Source organism: Caloenas nicobarica, chromosome 1, assembly GCF_036013445.1.
Source record: "Caloenas nicobarica isolate bCalNic1 chromosome 1, bCalNic1.hap1, whole genome shotgun sequence".
Lineage (NCBI taxonomy): Eukaryota > Metazoa > Chordata > Aves > Columbiformes > Columbidae > Caloenas > Caloenas nicobarica.
In genome coordinates this window covers 103,430,696-103,445,209 of record NC_088245.1, presented here as the reverse complement: position 1 = coordinate 103,445,209, position 14,514 = coordinate 103,430,696, and the positions used below count along the sequence as shown (strand labels likewise).

General features: G+C 41.1%; 1 protein-coding gene across 2 annotated transcripts in view; it reads right to left on the bottom strand.

The window, feature by feature from the left end:
• Positions 1-8,977: 8,977 nt before the first annotated feature.
• CLCN4 (chloride voltage-gated channel 4) overlaps positions 8,978-14,514 on the bottom strand; it is a 51,044-nt gene continuing 45,507 nt past the window's right edge. For both annotated transcript variants that reach the window (XM_065648966.1, XM_065648976.1), the window contains exon 12: positions 8,978-13,258. In XM_065648966.1, coding sequence (XP_065505038.1) covers positions 13,168-13,258 — 91 coding nt within the window. In that variant the 3' untranslated portion in view covers positions 8,978-13,167. The remainder of the gene's footprint in view (positions 13,259-14,514) is intronic.

Below are 14,514 nucleotides of genomic sequence, written 5' to 3'. Positions count from 1 at the left end.
TTGGGGTTTTTTAAGTAAACCTCAGTGGTCCTGGAGCAATAGCACGAGAACAGTCCAGCAAACACACACTCTGCTGAGTGCCACATAGTCTTTTTCCCCAGAGAAAGACATCCTTCCCATCTCCATCATTCCACTAGCCAGAATATTCTAAATAAACACCACCTCTACAAAAGCAAAAAAGAATCTGGATTGATTGCAAAGAAGAAAATATAAAAGGTTTGGGGTTTTTTTTTATGAAACCCTTCAGTTATGTTTTTCTGGGATAAACTGTTTCAAAGGTCATTTCAAAATTGAATCAACTGTGACTGTAAATCTGGGAATTTAATTTGGATTAAAATTATCCTTGTTTTGTGCTGCAAGGCAGTTTGAATGTTTTCTTTCTATGAGGGATTTCTCTCACTGAATTGATTATGAAAAAGATGTGAAAACCGAGGGCAGAAGGTGGGGCTAGTTTTTTTTTTCTTTTATAGATCTCTGAGCCTTTTGCTTTAAACAGTCATAACAAAGATAAATATGTATAGAGCACCTGCCAGTCTATGGCTTAAAAACACTTAACATACTTTAATATACACTATTGCACAGAAATAGAAAAAATACAGTTCTAAGGTCAAAGGTAATTTCTAGCTCACAGCAGTGCTGGAAAACAGAAAGTAAACAGGGTTTAGAGCAAAGTAAACCAGAACTATTCAAACTAGGAATTGACTAGAAGAGCAAAGCTAATACTTCCACTGCTGCAAAATTTGTCAGCAGGAATTTCAAAGCCTGATTTTTCTTATCTTTCATAAACAGGCTGTAAATCTTAGGCCCCACAAAGTAAATGGATGGTTTAGTGCATACTCTAACAAATGACAAGATTTTATCCCCCCAATTTAGTAAGATATAGCCTTGGAAGAAATAGTAAGATCTGAGTTTAAGTGCCTGCAAGGAGTTAAGAGGGGCTGTAGAAATGATTAATGCTTTTAACTAAGCAATAAACCTAAATGCTTGGGGCGGGGGGTGGGGGGGACTGCAATATTTTTGAGTGCTTTTTCCTCACAAAAATGTCACAAAAAGATTTTCTTTTATTCAGCATGATCCAGTTCATTGTATTTGCAAGAAAAGTAAAGGAAATGAAGAATTTTACTCTCGGAAATGCCATTTGGGCTTTCTAATGCTAGTCAGCAGCCCAGTGATTTAAGAGTCATCCTCAGGAGAATACTAGGAGTAGCAGATTACATGAGAGAGAACTTTATTTTTTTCTATTCTAACTGGTCAACATTGACTAAATAATTAACAATTTACTGGAGAAAGCTAGGGAGCAGAAGAACCACAGGCCTTAGGTAAAAGTCCTAGAGGTTGTGCCAGAAAGGCACTCTCATTCTGCGAAATGCATATTCAGTATTCATGGAAAGTAGGACACCTCCAAGAGGGAAGCATGAAAGAGCCCTGCCTCCAAGTGCCTTGTCTCACAGGACAGATTTATTTCATAAACATAGGCAAACTGCTAACTTTTGCATCTGTAACCTTAATTACAGCAGAATTTACCATTTTTTTCTTTTAAGTCAATTAGGAGATTTTTCTGCTTACTGAAGAGACTATTTTAAGAATCAATTTAAATATCCTAAATGATTGTGTATATATAGTACAAATATGTTAAATTTAACCTTTGAAGTACTTCTTGGCTCTTTCTCTTCTAAAAGGAAATCAGCTGAATAAAAATTGCTCTGGATTAAAGAGGAATACTCTATATTTCACTCTTGGCAGAGAGATACCTTAGCCCAAGGCTGTAAAGGTATCTGTTTTGCTATATGCAGCTTTGGTCCCTAACAACTTCAAATGAGTTTTCACAAAGTCTCCATCACCTCTCTCAGATCCCTCAGGGTCAGTAGGAATCAGTGTTCTCACTGCCAGCCTCATTGATCCAAACACGCTGGATCAGGGCAATATGTGCTACACCAAGATGCTAACCCTGGTCCCAGGGTATTCTAGCTCTGTATGTACCACACTTACTCTCTGCTAATCTTTTCTCCAGCCTTCTAGGAGGGATTCTGCAAGTTGTGAATATGCTGGCTAGCCCAAGCCATAAGTTGTGTTGCCTCCTGTTCCAGATCCATATCTTTCAGAGCCAGCTAAAGATCTCTAAATAAGTGTGCTGTACTTTGCCACAACCCCCTAAGCTTTTGGACACAGCCTCTAGCACACGGGAGAACTTGGTCAGTCTTAGCCACACCAGTCTCCTGGCACCCACCTCCTGCCCTTTGGGGCTCACAGTCTCTTTTTTCCCTCCTGCCTTTCCCACGTTAAATTTTTCTTGGAGGAGTGGTGGGATGGGGAGGGTGTCGGCCTCCTGAAAAGAAGTGTGGGGGGTGGGAAGCCCCAAGTCCTCATTTTCTGCTTCCTGCTCAATGCCCTAAGCACACATAAGATGCGGGCTGCAGCACCAGAAGTATTTCCACAAGTTCTCAGCCATTTTTCACAATGAAAGAATGAACAAGTAAACTGTGCTCTGAGACTTTGCTCAAGCATGCTGGCCAGAGGGACAGGAGACTTGTGATCTGCTGTACAGGCAAGAGGTGAGATTTTAAGGTCTTCTCTGGTATTTTTCAGTAGTTACTATCAGCTTTTGCCTGCTCTTTGTGCTGGCTACAGTGAAACCCAGTCCACTCAATTCTCATTACACTTTTAAAAGGATATTTATGCACCTAACTTGGGATTGTAAATTGCACAGAAGCCTAAAGGCTACATATGGTAATGCTGCCCACCAAGGAGTCTACACTGTTTTCTAGATCTGACCAAATGTTTTACAAGGAAGGCCTTTTACTCAATTCTCTAATAGTGTTTATGTATGTTTTAGACTTGCCATTGCAAAATGAGAGATTTCCATGCTCTAAGGGCCTGTGTGCATTCCCTACACAGACTTTGCTATGCCAGGGGAAATACTTATGCAAATAGGAATGATGGTAAAGTAAGTAGAGAAGAAAAATATCAGGACAGAAGAACAAAACTTCATTTCTTGTAGCTCCATCAGCTTGGCTATATATTCTTCCTGACAGCAACTTTGAATGGGTAAAGGAATTCCTTCATCCAACTCTTCCCGTGATCTAAATGCATAATTGATTAAAATGTATTGGTTACATGAAAGCCTCACAGAAACCACCAGGAAAGCATTGCAAATTATTTATTCCTCCTTTTGCCACTATGTTTTTACAGATGTGATATGTGGTTTAAGAAGCCAAAGCGGACAGTCATGCTTTAGCCCTGCCAAATACTCCAAACAAAGGAAAAGGTTTCTTTCTTTCCTCTCGCTTTGCCTTTCCCTCCACGGTATCAGTATATAAAGAAAAAAAATAGTATTAGTTTTTAAATGGCATGTCTAAGAAAATTCATGAGGAAAAACTACACATTTAGAGCAAACCATTAACCAGCTTCGATTCCTACAAAGACTCAGAGTCAGCGGACAGCAGGGACACGGCAATGGCCTCTGTCGGCCTGTGCATGGCTTGCGGCCCCAGCGCGACAGCCGCCGCCATGCCGAGGGTTTCAATGCCACCTAGTGGGCCTCCAGGCCTGAGCCCGCCGCTGCCATTACACTAAACCCCTGCTCACTACCCTGACGTCGATTAATAAATATTGTGGCTGAATCTAGAGCCAGTGGATCACGAAATAGGCCGAGTGACCGGTGCAGCAGTGGGGGAGGATAGTGCTTGCCCCGGCACGTTGCAAGGTGGGGGCTGAAATGTCGTCTGCTGATTCAGAAGCAGCACGGGGCGGCTGGGCACCTCTGCTAGATCTCCTCATACACACAGGGACCTTGGCCTCTCTCAAGGGTCCTCTGGCACTTGAATACCCTTATAACAGATAAGATTTTTCTCTTTGAAGCTCGCAGAAAATCTAAATGCGGAGACACTTGTGGGGCCCTTTTGGCGCTGCAGGAAAGATATGAAGATAGGTATTGTCTGGCTGCTGTGATAAACTGCAAGCTTGGTGCGGATGGAGCTGTGGTAGATGTAGTTACGGATTTGGTTTTGCATCGATCTGGGAAAGGCCGACTGCATCTGTAAGAAAATAAGCTAACTGGGATTCCTGGTATGGCTGCATAGTGCGACGCAGCTGCTGAATCCTCCTCCACAACAGGCTGTGAACTTAGCAGGAAGGAGCTGTGGGAAGGGAAGGAAAGGGCCAGCCAGATCTTCTGATGACCAGCTAAATGGTCAGTCCCAACAGCCAAGTGTCCCAGGTCTCTAGCTTTTCCACTGTGCATTTCTGTTCCCAGAGCCCTACAGCACCAGGACAATGGAGATGGGAGGAGGTGGTGGTGGCCTCTGGCTGTGCTGGGGAGGAGGTGTTCACACTGCTGCTCTAACTCCTGTTGCATGTCACTCTAGGTGGAGAAGAGTGCCTGGTGGTTCTGGGTGTGAGGCTTGGTGTGTTGGTGGTTTGAGGGAAGGGAGTGATACAGGCTGGGCTTGGGCTTTGCTGGGGGGTCTTCATGCTGGGAACCAAATGAGTGAATAAATAAATATACTGCTGATGGAACATATAGGCTGAAGGCACTACCCTCATAAGGGCAGGGGTGGAAATGGCCAACCACTTGTTTCTTGTCCTTACCTTGCATCAATAGTGAGTCACAATTCTACATTTAAGCAAAAGTAAACTTCTATAAAGGAGAGGGAAGAGAAGTCTCACCCTTTTGTGGCACCATATTGCGTGATCCAGAGACTGCAGGTCCCATACTTGTTAGTAAGGGGTTGGCTACCAGGCAGCTGCATTGTGCTCCAGCATTCCCCTTTGCTGTAGCAAAATATTTCAGTCTTGCCACTCATTATCCCCATCTCTATCAATCATTCCGTCAATCACAACTGTTGCAGGTTTTTACACTGGAGAGGCTGGTCAGTGTTAACAGACTGCTGTGAAGAGCACATACATCCTATATGACGTCTAGTGTAACTCTGAGCACCTACAACAGAAACTGCAGAAACTGGTCTTCTTGGTGAGGTGCTGCCTATTAGAAGTGTGGAGGATGGATGTGCATTAAACATTGCCTCTCCACAGGTCTTATTCTGGGCTAAATGTCCATCTGGATCTCACAGTGTCTGGGTTTGGCACGTACTCACAGTTCCCTTTTTTCCCTGCACACACAGACTGATCTCTGTAACACCTTGATGGTTTCAGCATCCACTTGAAAGGCAGGAGCCTTGGGTTCAGTTCTTGCTTCTTCATCCAGTCAGCAATGTGACCACTGTCAAAAAGACTGTTTTATTCCCTGATCTAACAGATATTTTCATGGAGAACGAAACAACTTCAGTAAAAGGGTCAAAATACTTCATATCCTTGTGAGTGGGACATTCACCTGAGAAAAAGGAATCTTGGCAAGGGAACAGTTCCCCCTCTCCCCCTGTATTGTTGAAGCTTGAACACCAAGGAGTCATCAGTGTAACATGGAGCCAGAAGAGCAAATGAGAAATAATCCAGTGCTATTGCCTGTATGTACCAGGCCATCAGATGAGCAAGCTGGCTTCTGGTCCTGGTCTCTCGATGGCCTGTCTTTTACAATTCATCAGCACTGAATGTTTATTCAGTGGAAATAAAGCTGGAAACTAGACTGTCGCTTAGTTAATGACTTTGTTCCTGGCAAATTTGCTTTCCTCAGAGTAGTCCCACTTCAACAGAAAGAGCAGATGTGTTGATTTGTTTGGGGTATTTGGGGTTATTACAGAAAAGCTGCAGTGGGGAGGCAGAGTGGGCTGGGACTGGAGACTGAACAAGGAGAAAGGCAGAAGCCCTCAGAGCAAAGCAGGGAAGTGAGAAAAGGAGGAGGAGGATGGGTGCGTTAGTCACCTGCTCTACCTGGTTATCCTTATACAGAGGGAAAACTGGTACGCTTGGAAAAATGCCTTTGTTTGTGGAAAGAAGCAGTCTGTCATGGTCAGGTTTACTAAAAAGGAGCTGCTGTAGCTGTCAAAAGTGCATGGATTTCTATTCCCCAAACCTGACTTGGCAGAGAGAAAGGGAATGGCTTCATGTACACTCCCCCAGGCTTGGAAAGGAGAGGTGGAGCAGGGTTTATGACTTATTCCCTGTGCTCCTGCGACTAGTGCCATGTGGCAGCATCCCTTAGAAGTTGAAATGTGGCCAAAACTTAACTCAGATTCAATGCTGAATATCTGTGATGTGGAAAACCTTCGGCCAGATTGTGTTTATACCTTTGTTCTACCTCTAATAACAGCACCACTAGAATTAAATACAAAATAAATAAATAGTATAAACAGGTGCTTAAATATAGGTTAGACATTAAAAATCATGAAATACTACAATAAACCAAATTACAATTGATCTCAAGCAGTGATCACAGAGACAGAGATTAATATTCTGCTCCATGACAAATGGATGTTAGGTGTTTTGTTATTTGGCTTGGTTTGTCGGGGTTTTTTTCCAGCCGTTTGACCATTTGAATATTCACTGCCAGTGTAATACCTGAAAGAATCTGAAACTGTAAACCAACTGTTTAGCAGTCTGGAAAACAGAATATTCTTTTCCCATGGCACAACTATTACAGCCACTCATTTCGACTACATTTATCAAAGGAGAAACACTCAGCATTTGATGCACCAGACCTGCAGCACTCCACAGCAAATTGTGGGCAGTACAGTCACAGTCCAGTTCTCACTAGCAACTGTTGAAAGAGAGAGCTTACTTCAAATGGGGAAAAAATTGTCTTTTAGAATACATTACAAAAGAAAAATTATTACATTGGTTGTATTTGATAGACACACACATGATTTTAGCTTTACTTGAGGTATTACTCCTTCCTAGTGATGCAGCTAGCCAGCAAACACCTCACAGGGGATGGTCTTCCTGGGAGTTCATTGCCTCCGTGGACATAACTTGGAGACAATAAACCAGCTCTCCCTAGCTAAAATAGTTGGCTGTCTAGTTTCTTAAGCAATCTGCACATTTTTTCTGTGCTATTTACTGAATCCTTGTGGATTAAGAAAGGCTGGTTAATCTGTAGGGTATGTGCTCTATCATGACAGCCAGCCTGCACAGACATCCCTCCCAACCCTGTCCAAGCCAGGAACAGACTGTGTGGGCTTTGCAAATCCCCACAAAGAGCCATGCACTGATTGTTCAGGCTGCAGAATCATTTATCAAATGAAACACAGCTGAAGAAGTGCCAAATACCAACTCTCCCCAGTCTGTTACATATGGTAATGTCTTCCTAACCAGTTAACTGGTGTGGCTGGGGACAGCACTGTATCCGTAGGAGCACTCAGGTTGTTTTGACCCTGACTGTATAAGATAATTCTCAGGATAGCGAGGACTGAAATCATTAACTGTGCTCACACCGTGCTTACAATGTGCTCAAACTGAGCATATTAATTATGCTCAGAATGCAAGAAAGATTAAAGGAGGGATACAGAGTTGATGCGATGCTGCAGCTACAGGTCAGCAATTCCTGTCTCATTCTGCCTAAGAGCTCACCACTGCTTCAAGATACAGTTCTCACAGTTACGTCCCAGCTCCTGGTTGCCTGTGAAGTCACTAGTTACTGGCTGTGATGGTGAACATGTATAGACTGATCCTGTGCAAATGTAGGAACTATTTTTCTGAAAACTCCATCTCTTTGGTGTTGCATTAAGATACTATAGCAAGCCAAAAAAAACAAATAAAAAACTCAGTGCAGTGTAGCAGTGCCAGCAACACTGTGTTTGCCGTGTCCTCCAGCAAGCAGCAATACAAAATCCCATACACCACAAGAAGTGCCTGTCCACCAGAGGTGCACCTTTCTGTGTGGGATAGCGTCTGTAAGACTGTGCTTGGTAGGCATGCCGGGCCTCCCCATGGAGAGGAGTTGGAAGCAAGGTCACATTGGATTAGAGGAGCAGGCCAGCACAGGTGAATAATGTTGCTTGTAGGAAATATATGGGGAGGAAGGGCCTCCTAAAGGAGCAAAAAGGCACATGGTTGGCAATAGGCTATTTGGTTTAGACAAAACAAGGACTTAGGCCAGGATACACGGTGCACAGCAGTAACAGGGCAGTGCTGAATTCCTCTCAACATTTTCTCTTCCATTTCCTGGCTCTGCCATCGTAAGTGATGACAGGTAGGTGTAAGGCTCAGAGCCTCGTGACCAGCGCCAAACTACAGGAACTATTACTACTCATTTAAGTTGCTGCGTGCCTGATGCCTCCTGGCTTTTCGGTGTGTGCATTGTGCTGTGCTCGGGCCACAGCAATACATGGAAGAACCTGGAGGCTCTGGGACTCCAGCACCAGCTTCTGAAATTAGTAACCTAACTTAAACTAGGATATTGTTGATATATCCATTTTATCAGCTTGTTCTCTGGAGCATGTCTTGAAAGCTGTAATGCTTCTTTTGGATAAACCATTGATTAATGTCTCATTTGCACAAAGCCACAGCGCGTTTCTACTTGCTTGGTTAGTACGTTAATCAGAATGAAGCCCATATTCTTTGCTGCTACCTAAAAGTTAGCTTCTGACAGAGATTTAAAGAATGTTTCATCCAATTAAGTGGGCATGATTGAACCTGCCATTTTCAGTCTTTGGGCTTAGCTCTGAATTAAAGTGCAACTGAAAAATATATACAAAAACTGAAATCGTAAGGGCTTTGCAATATCCAGCTTCAAAGAAGTTTCATGGTTATTGTAGGCAGAACAATCTGGTAGGATAAATCTTTTTTCTTCTCTTTTTAGGTTTCTTTAATAAAGGATTTATGATGCTGAAGTAAAAAACATTTCTCTCTGAAAATAAAACAGCTGTCAATGCTGATTCTTTGAAGTCCACTGCGCGAACTTTACTAACTCCTTACTTAATATTAGCTAAGCTGTATCCGAATTAGATATCCTAAATCATTATTCAGGCTTGAGCTATCCCTATAGGTGGGGAAAAGAAACATCAAAATCATACAGACACATTAAGTGAAATACTTGTCCAATTAATAAGATGTCCAAGAAATATTTCCAGTACTGTCAGTTTTATTTAAAAAATAGAGTCTAAACATTTTTTATAAGGTGCAACATACATACTGTTTTCTACAATTTAAAAAAACAAAACCAAAGCAAAACAATATTCATAATTATAGTGTCATTCCAACACGGAATCAATGGGTCTTCTGTAATTCTTAAACATTCTTTTTCTGCTTCATCAAAGCATAAGAACTAATAGTTATTACCACTGTGACAGCCAAAGGATCTGGCTAATGTCATCCACTTTAATAATAAACTTTGTGGTACAGATTGCTTCAAGTACACATCAGAAGCTGAATGTAACTGAACACAGTTCATGCAAAACAAAGGTACAATACCGAACTTGCATCATTCAAAGATTTTTGTTCTCTGGTTTAGCTTGACATCTTTGAAGTCCAACTGCTTGAACACAAGGACTGAGACTGCATAAAGTGAGCACTATTTACTAAAGTACTTACGTAACTCTCAGATTGATTGGGTTCCGTGACTATCTTGAGCTCTACAAATTCTAACAAATACTTAAGGCTGACATCTATGCCTCTTGGAGTCTGTTCAGTAACTTCTGAGACATATTTGGGAATACAGATGGAAAACAGTGACTGATAATGGGCTTGTTATTGGGAAATACATTAAATCATTACATCAGAATTGCATTTTTTGAGAAACGCATGTTATTAATTTATATTAAGTATTCCACATTCAGCCACTCAAGTTAAAAGAGCAAAGAAGACTGTAGCATGGAGTAAGTTCAACAGAAGGACTTATAGCCAATTACCGTCTCTGGAAGTGTCTGAAGTGCTAAGTTTTCTAATTAGCTAAGTCTGTCCAGTTTCAAAACCCTCCTTGTCATTCTATTATAGCATCACCTCAGCCTTGATAATGCCAAGCAGCTGACATTAGCTATGACGATGCTGTTTGTGGAGAACTAGATATCAGTCCCTGCTCTAAGTGGGTTTAGCATATTTTGAACAGACACTGGAACAAGGAGCAGCAGTCTAACCACCCATGTACCAAATCTTTTTTCCTTGACCCCTTAGATATTTAAAACACTCCATCTAAAGCAGAATGTGTTTGATAGAAAAGAGTTGTACACTCATTTACCTGCTTTCTGCTTGGGTGGTAGTCCCAGAGTCAAGCTGCACCTGCAGTAAGTGCATAAATCTCCATTCCTTCTGTTGTTGTTTCTTACAAAATGCCATGCTGGTTTTATGGATCCTGTTCTGAAGCCCTGAGGGCTCCTCATGTGCGGCCTAATAAGGTGAGGTTACAAGCTATCACAAGGCTGACTGTTGGTTTTAGTGAGTCAGGCCTCTGCATCTTAATGGGAATCAGCCACTGAAGTTTATGCCTATGCGTAGCCACAGATGGAGTTTAAGCTGATAACCCAAGTCAATACCCAAGTGAGTTTGTGTTCATGGCCAGTTTAACCTCAGTTAGGTGACTCTGTGTCTTTTTCTCAGGAAATGACAATTTTTTACAGTGCTGATATACCATCCTGGTTCCTGTTAGCAAACATTGCCATCAGTACTATTAATATGAATGCTCTTCAGAGTTAGCTTTGCCATGGACTACATTATAATGCAACATGGACTGGCATTTCCTTCACTAACAAAGAAGGCTTTGGACCTATCCTTTTCCCTGACATACAAGAAGCCTTGAGTTTGATTTCAAATAGCAGGTGAATTCACTTCCCAACTATTTCTCTTGGCTTATCAGCAAAAGAGGTATTTAGAAGTGTTCAATAGGGAGAACACGCACTCGTTTCCTATGTAAACATAAAGAAAGATGGAGAAAATGTTCATCAAACATGTATGCATTAACATTAAGAGCTATAAAAGTGAAAAGCAGAACAGAGTCCTTCAATTTTAATTTCAGAACAAGATTGCCCCCAAAAGTCAGCCTATTTATCTTAGTTCAAATCCCTTAGATTCTAGTAGTTTTGGGTAGAAACCAACATTTGTACTAAGCCCCGCTTGGGTTTAGTTGTGGGAATGAACTGACTTTATTTTATTATGGCATTTCTATCCAAATAAGGGAATCCAATGTTTATGAGATCAGTTGTTGACTTGGGGTTTTTTATAAGTTTGGCTGATGACAGTTTCACAGAAAAAAAACCATAAAACCCAACAATATTATGTTGTATTTCCTATTTTCAGAAGGAAAGGGGTTCTCAGTTCTATAGTTTACACAGTTTTAACAATATCCTTTAATAATACATTGTACTGCAGATGTTCAGTTAACAAAAATTATACACTGAAATACTTACGGGCTTTGGCCAGAGCTACATATATTTATGTCAGTCTGTTGCAAACACTATTGTTAAATGAAGTACTTACCAGACTTAAATTATCCCTTTACTTCCGTTTCTTTTACTTAAACAATTTGGACCATACTTTGTGGGAATGCAGTGGGACACATGCCAGAAGGAAGCAGGGTCACTGGAGATAAGAGGAGGAATTTGTGACGTGTAACTTTGAGTACCTAACTTAGGGTGCACCTGGCTAGTTGTCTCAGTTCATGGACACAATCATCTTGCACATTGCCTACAAGTTGGATCAACACTCTGGCTTTTGTCTGGGGTAAGCAATGGGCTATTCTGGCATGAAAGGACTCCCTTCATCTCTGTCCCTGAAGACCATCTGGACACAATGGCCTTGAGCTACTGGTATCTACAAGAATTTGAATAAAAATACCAGAGGTCTTAGATGCCTAAATGAAGAGACCAGACTCTAGGAGAGTCTGAAGGGGATTTGGGACATCTAAGTTAGGGTGAAATCTCTCTCAAATCTTTAAGCTTATAGTTATAAATCAGACACTGGGCAGTGTGGATTATGTGTTACTGAGTAGAATTTGGTCTTCTGTTACTGATAGCAGTACTATTGAAGTGCTAGTAAATTAACACAATGTTGACTCTGTGCATCTCACAGAAGTCCGGAATAAAGGTTTAGGAAAACTGAGCATTTTTACTTGAGTGGTTTGGAGGTTGGCATCAGGGGCTGTTAAATCTTGTGTACTTGCTGCAAACAGATCAATAATTAAAGCTTTGTTATTGTTTATGTTCTCAGTCCCTCTGATCTCATCCAGCCACAGTGTTGTGGGGAGGGATTCCACAGTCCTATGACTGGCAGATGCATAAAGAGTAGATCTGCTACATAATAAATGTCTGCAACTGTTAAATTAACTTTAACAATCTTTTCTCAGGTGCAGACAAATGCCAAGAAATAGCAATGATGAAAAGGAACTAAATGGAGAATCAGGAATCAATGTAGAACTTCATTAGTTTTTGAAAAAAGGTGGTGTACACAAGTAGGGATAGGTGAGGGATTCAATCTCAATGAGAGCTGGATACCAGTTTCCCTTTAGTGCCTATGAAAGTTCCTCCATGGGCTTCTATGTCTTTTCCTTTTGCCACAGAAAACCACATAATATTATCCTAAATGTTACAGTACCTGTATGCAAAATTGCATAGATAAATCATAAATCCTTACAAATGAGTCACATTTCAACATTAATAAAAGGAAGCTGATTGACAGAAATGCTAAACTGTCTAAAATTCAGAGGACTAAAGCAGGAAGCAGGGGACACTATGTTTTAAAGTGAGTTGAAGTGTGTTCATGCTCCTTTAACTCCAGTTTTGATTCACTTAACTTTTACAAAAATAAATGAAGATGGCAAAATTTTTTGTTTTAAAATACGATGATTTTTTTCCCTCGTGAAAGTGGTATAATTCAGTAACAAATAAATAGCCATGATTTCAGTAACCAAAACAACTGACATTACTCATACACACTCTCTAGTTTGGAACACAAATCTTTCTCTCTGTTAACAGCTTATGCATAAACAGTGCCTGCGAGTCTTCACATCTGCCTCGAGAGTTACCGTGAATGTTGGTGCATCCCACTGGTGCTCCTGGCTCTTTGTCTCTAAGCATCACATCTCTTACACCCACCAACGCTCCAGTTGAGCTGTTGAGAATCTCATTAAGGAAACACAGCTTGATGTCTGCAGCTGCTCAGAGCTTCTGAACTGCCTTCTTCGTTAAATAAGTGCCATCCTGCATCCACTCCCTCCGTCAGAGGCGTATTGGGCCATTCCTCATACACATTACGTTTTCTCTTTAAACAAAATGAAACACCAAGCATAGCCTTTGTGTTAATCTAGAAGGGATTCCTTTGGGGTTACTTTCTTCTTCCTTTACCAGTCTAGTTAAACATGATAGATTCAGGGTCCTGGTTTGCCATTTGGGCCATATGTCTTAATACATCCTTTTTAGTTATGATACCCAGCAGCCTCCTAGAGGAGAAAAGGAAACGAAAGGTCAACAGTCATCTCATATATGATGTGTCTTTTTCCTCTGTTCACCTGCAGGGACATTTTGTGAGTGCTTCCATATAACACTGTCCATCCCATCCATTCCTCAGTGATTATCTTTCATAAAGAAATGTTCTCACCTCATGTATTTTTACTACTCTGGACATGATCATTAAGTTAAACACTTTGGGTTGTTATCCCTTTTTGTTGGGAACTTGACTGAGTGAGGAGCTACAACTCCTGACACTGTACAACAAAGTAATGAGTTTCCTTAATCTCAGGCTGCAGAGGACCAACAGCGCAAAACCAAGGCACCAGTGCCCTGAGCTATGGCATGGGCTTTAGTAATACACAGACTAAGCTAAAGTACAGACTTTCTGAAATGTTCACTGTTTGACAGCATAATTCCTTCAATGCTGAGTGATAATTTCTCATTTATATGATCCTAAATTAATTGTATCTGTCAGGAAAGATGGGCCTTATTGGATATCTGGCCCCAAGAGTCAAGATTTCCTAACTGTATTCTGTATGCAAGGGCTTTTATGTCCTGTCCTTGAAGGCCATGAGGCACTGAATTTTGAAACTATGTCATTGTTACGGTTTTTCCACCTTTCATGTACGTGCTAGAACTCAAGATCAAAATTTCCAAATCCAGGCACCTAAAATCAGGACCTACATCTGTGTCCCAATAATTGTCCTTATTTTCGTAATGCTAAGGACACTGTATCAATAGTAACAGCTGATATGCAATATATTTGAATAACAAAAAGGCTTTTTGCTGAAGACTACATTTTAGTCTTCTGCATTTGGAAATGATGGCTCTGGTTTCGTTATATTGTTGTAAAGTTTCTTTTTACTACTAGATCCTGGGATGAACAATGATGCCAAAATAGCTGAAATCCCACTGGAATTATGGGATGTTATTTCTATTGCAAACATTTGCAGCTTTTTACTCTTCTAATTTCATGTTTTCCCACACTTCCTCAGCTGTTTTTTGTGGACTTTTGGTTTATACACCTTTCCATTTTCCCTTATATAATGCAGAACTGATGAATTTTCTTCCACTGACATCTTTATCACAGTTTTCACAAGCATCTAATCCAGCTGTAGGTCTAGAAACAGGCACATCCTCTGCAAACAATACTACTTGCCAGATCTGCCTCTGTTGAAAACTGAATGATAGTGGGAGCCTGAATAGTTTATTTTGTATTTATCTACACTGTTAATGCTGAAGAAAA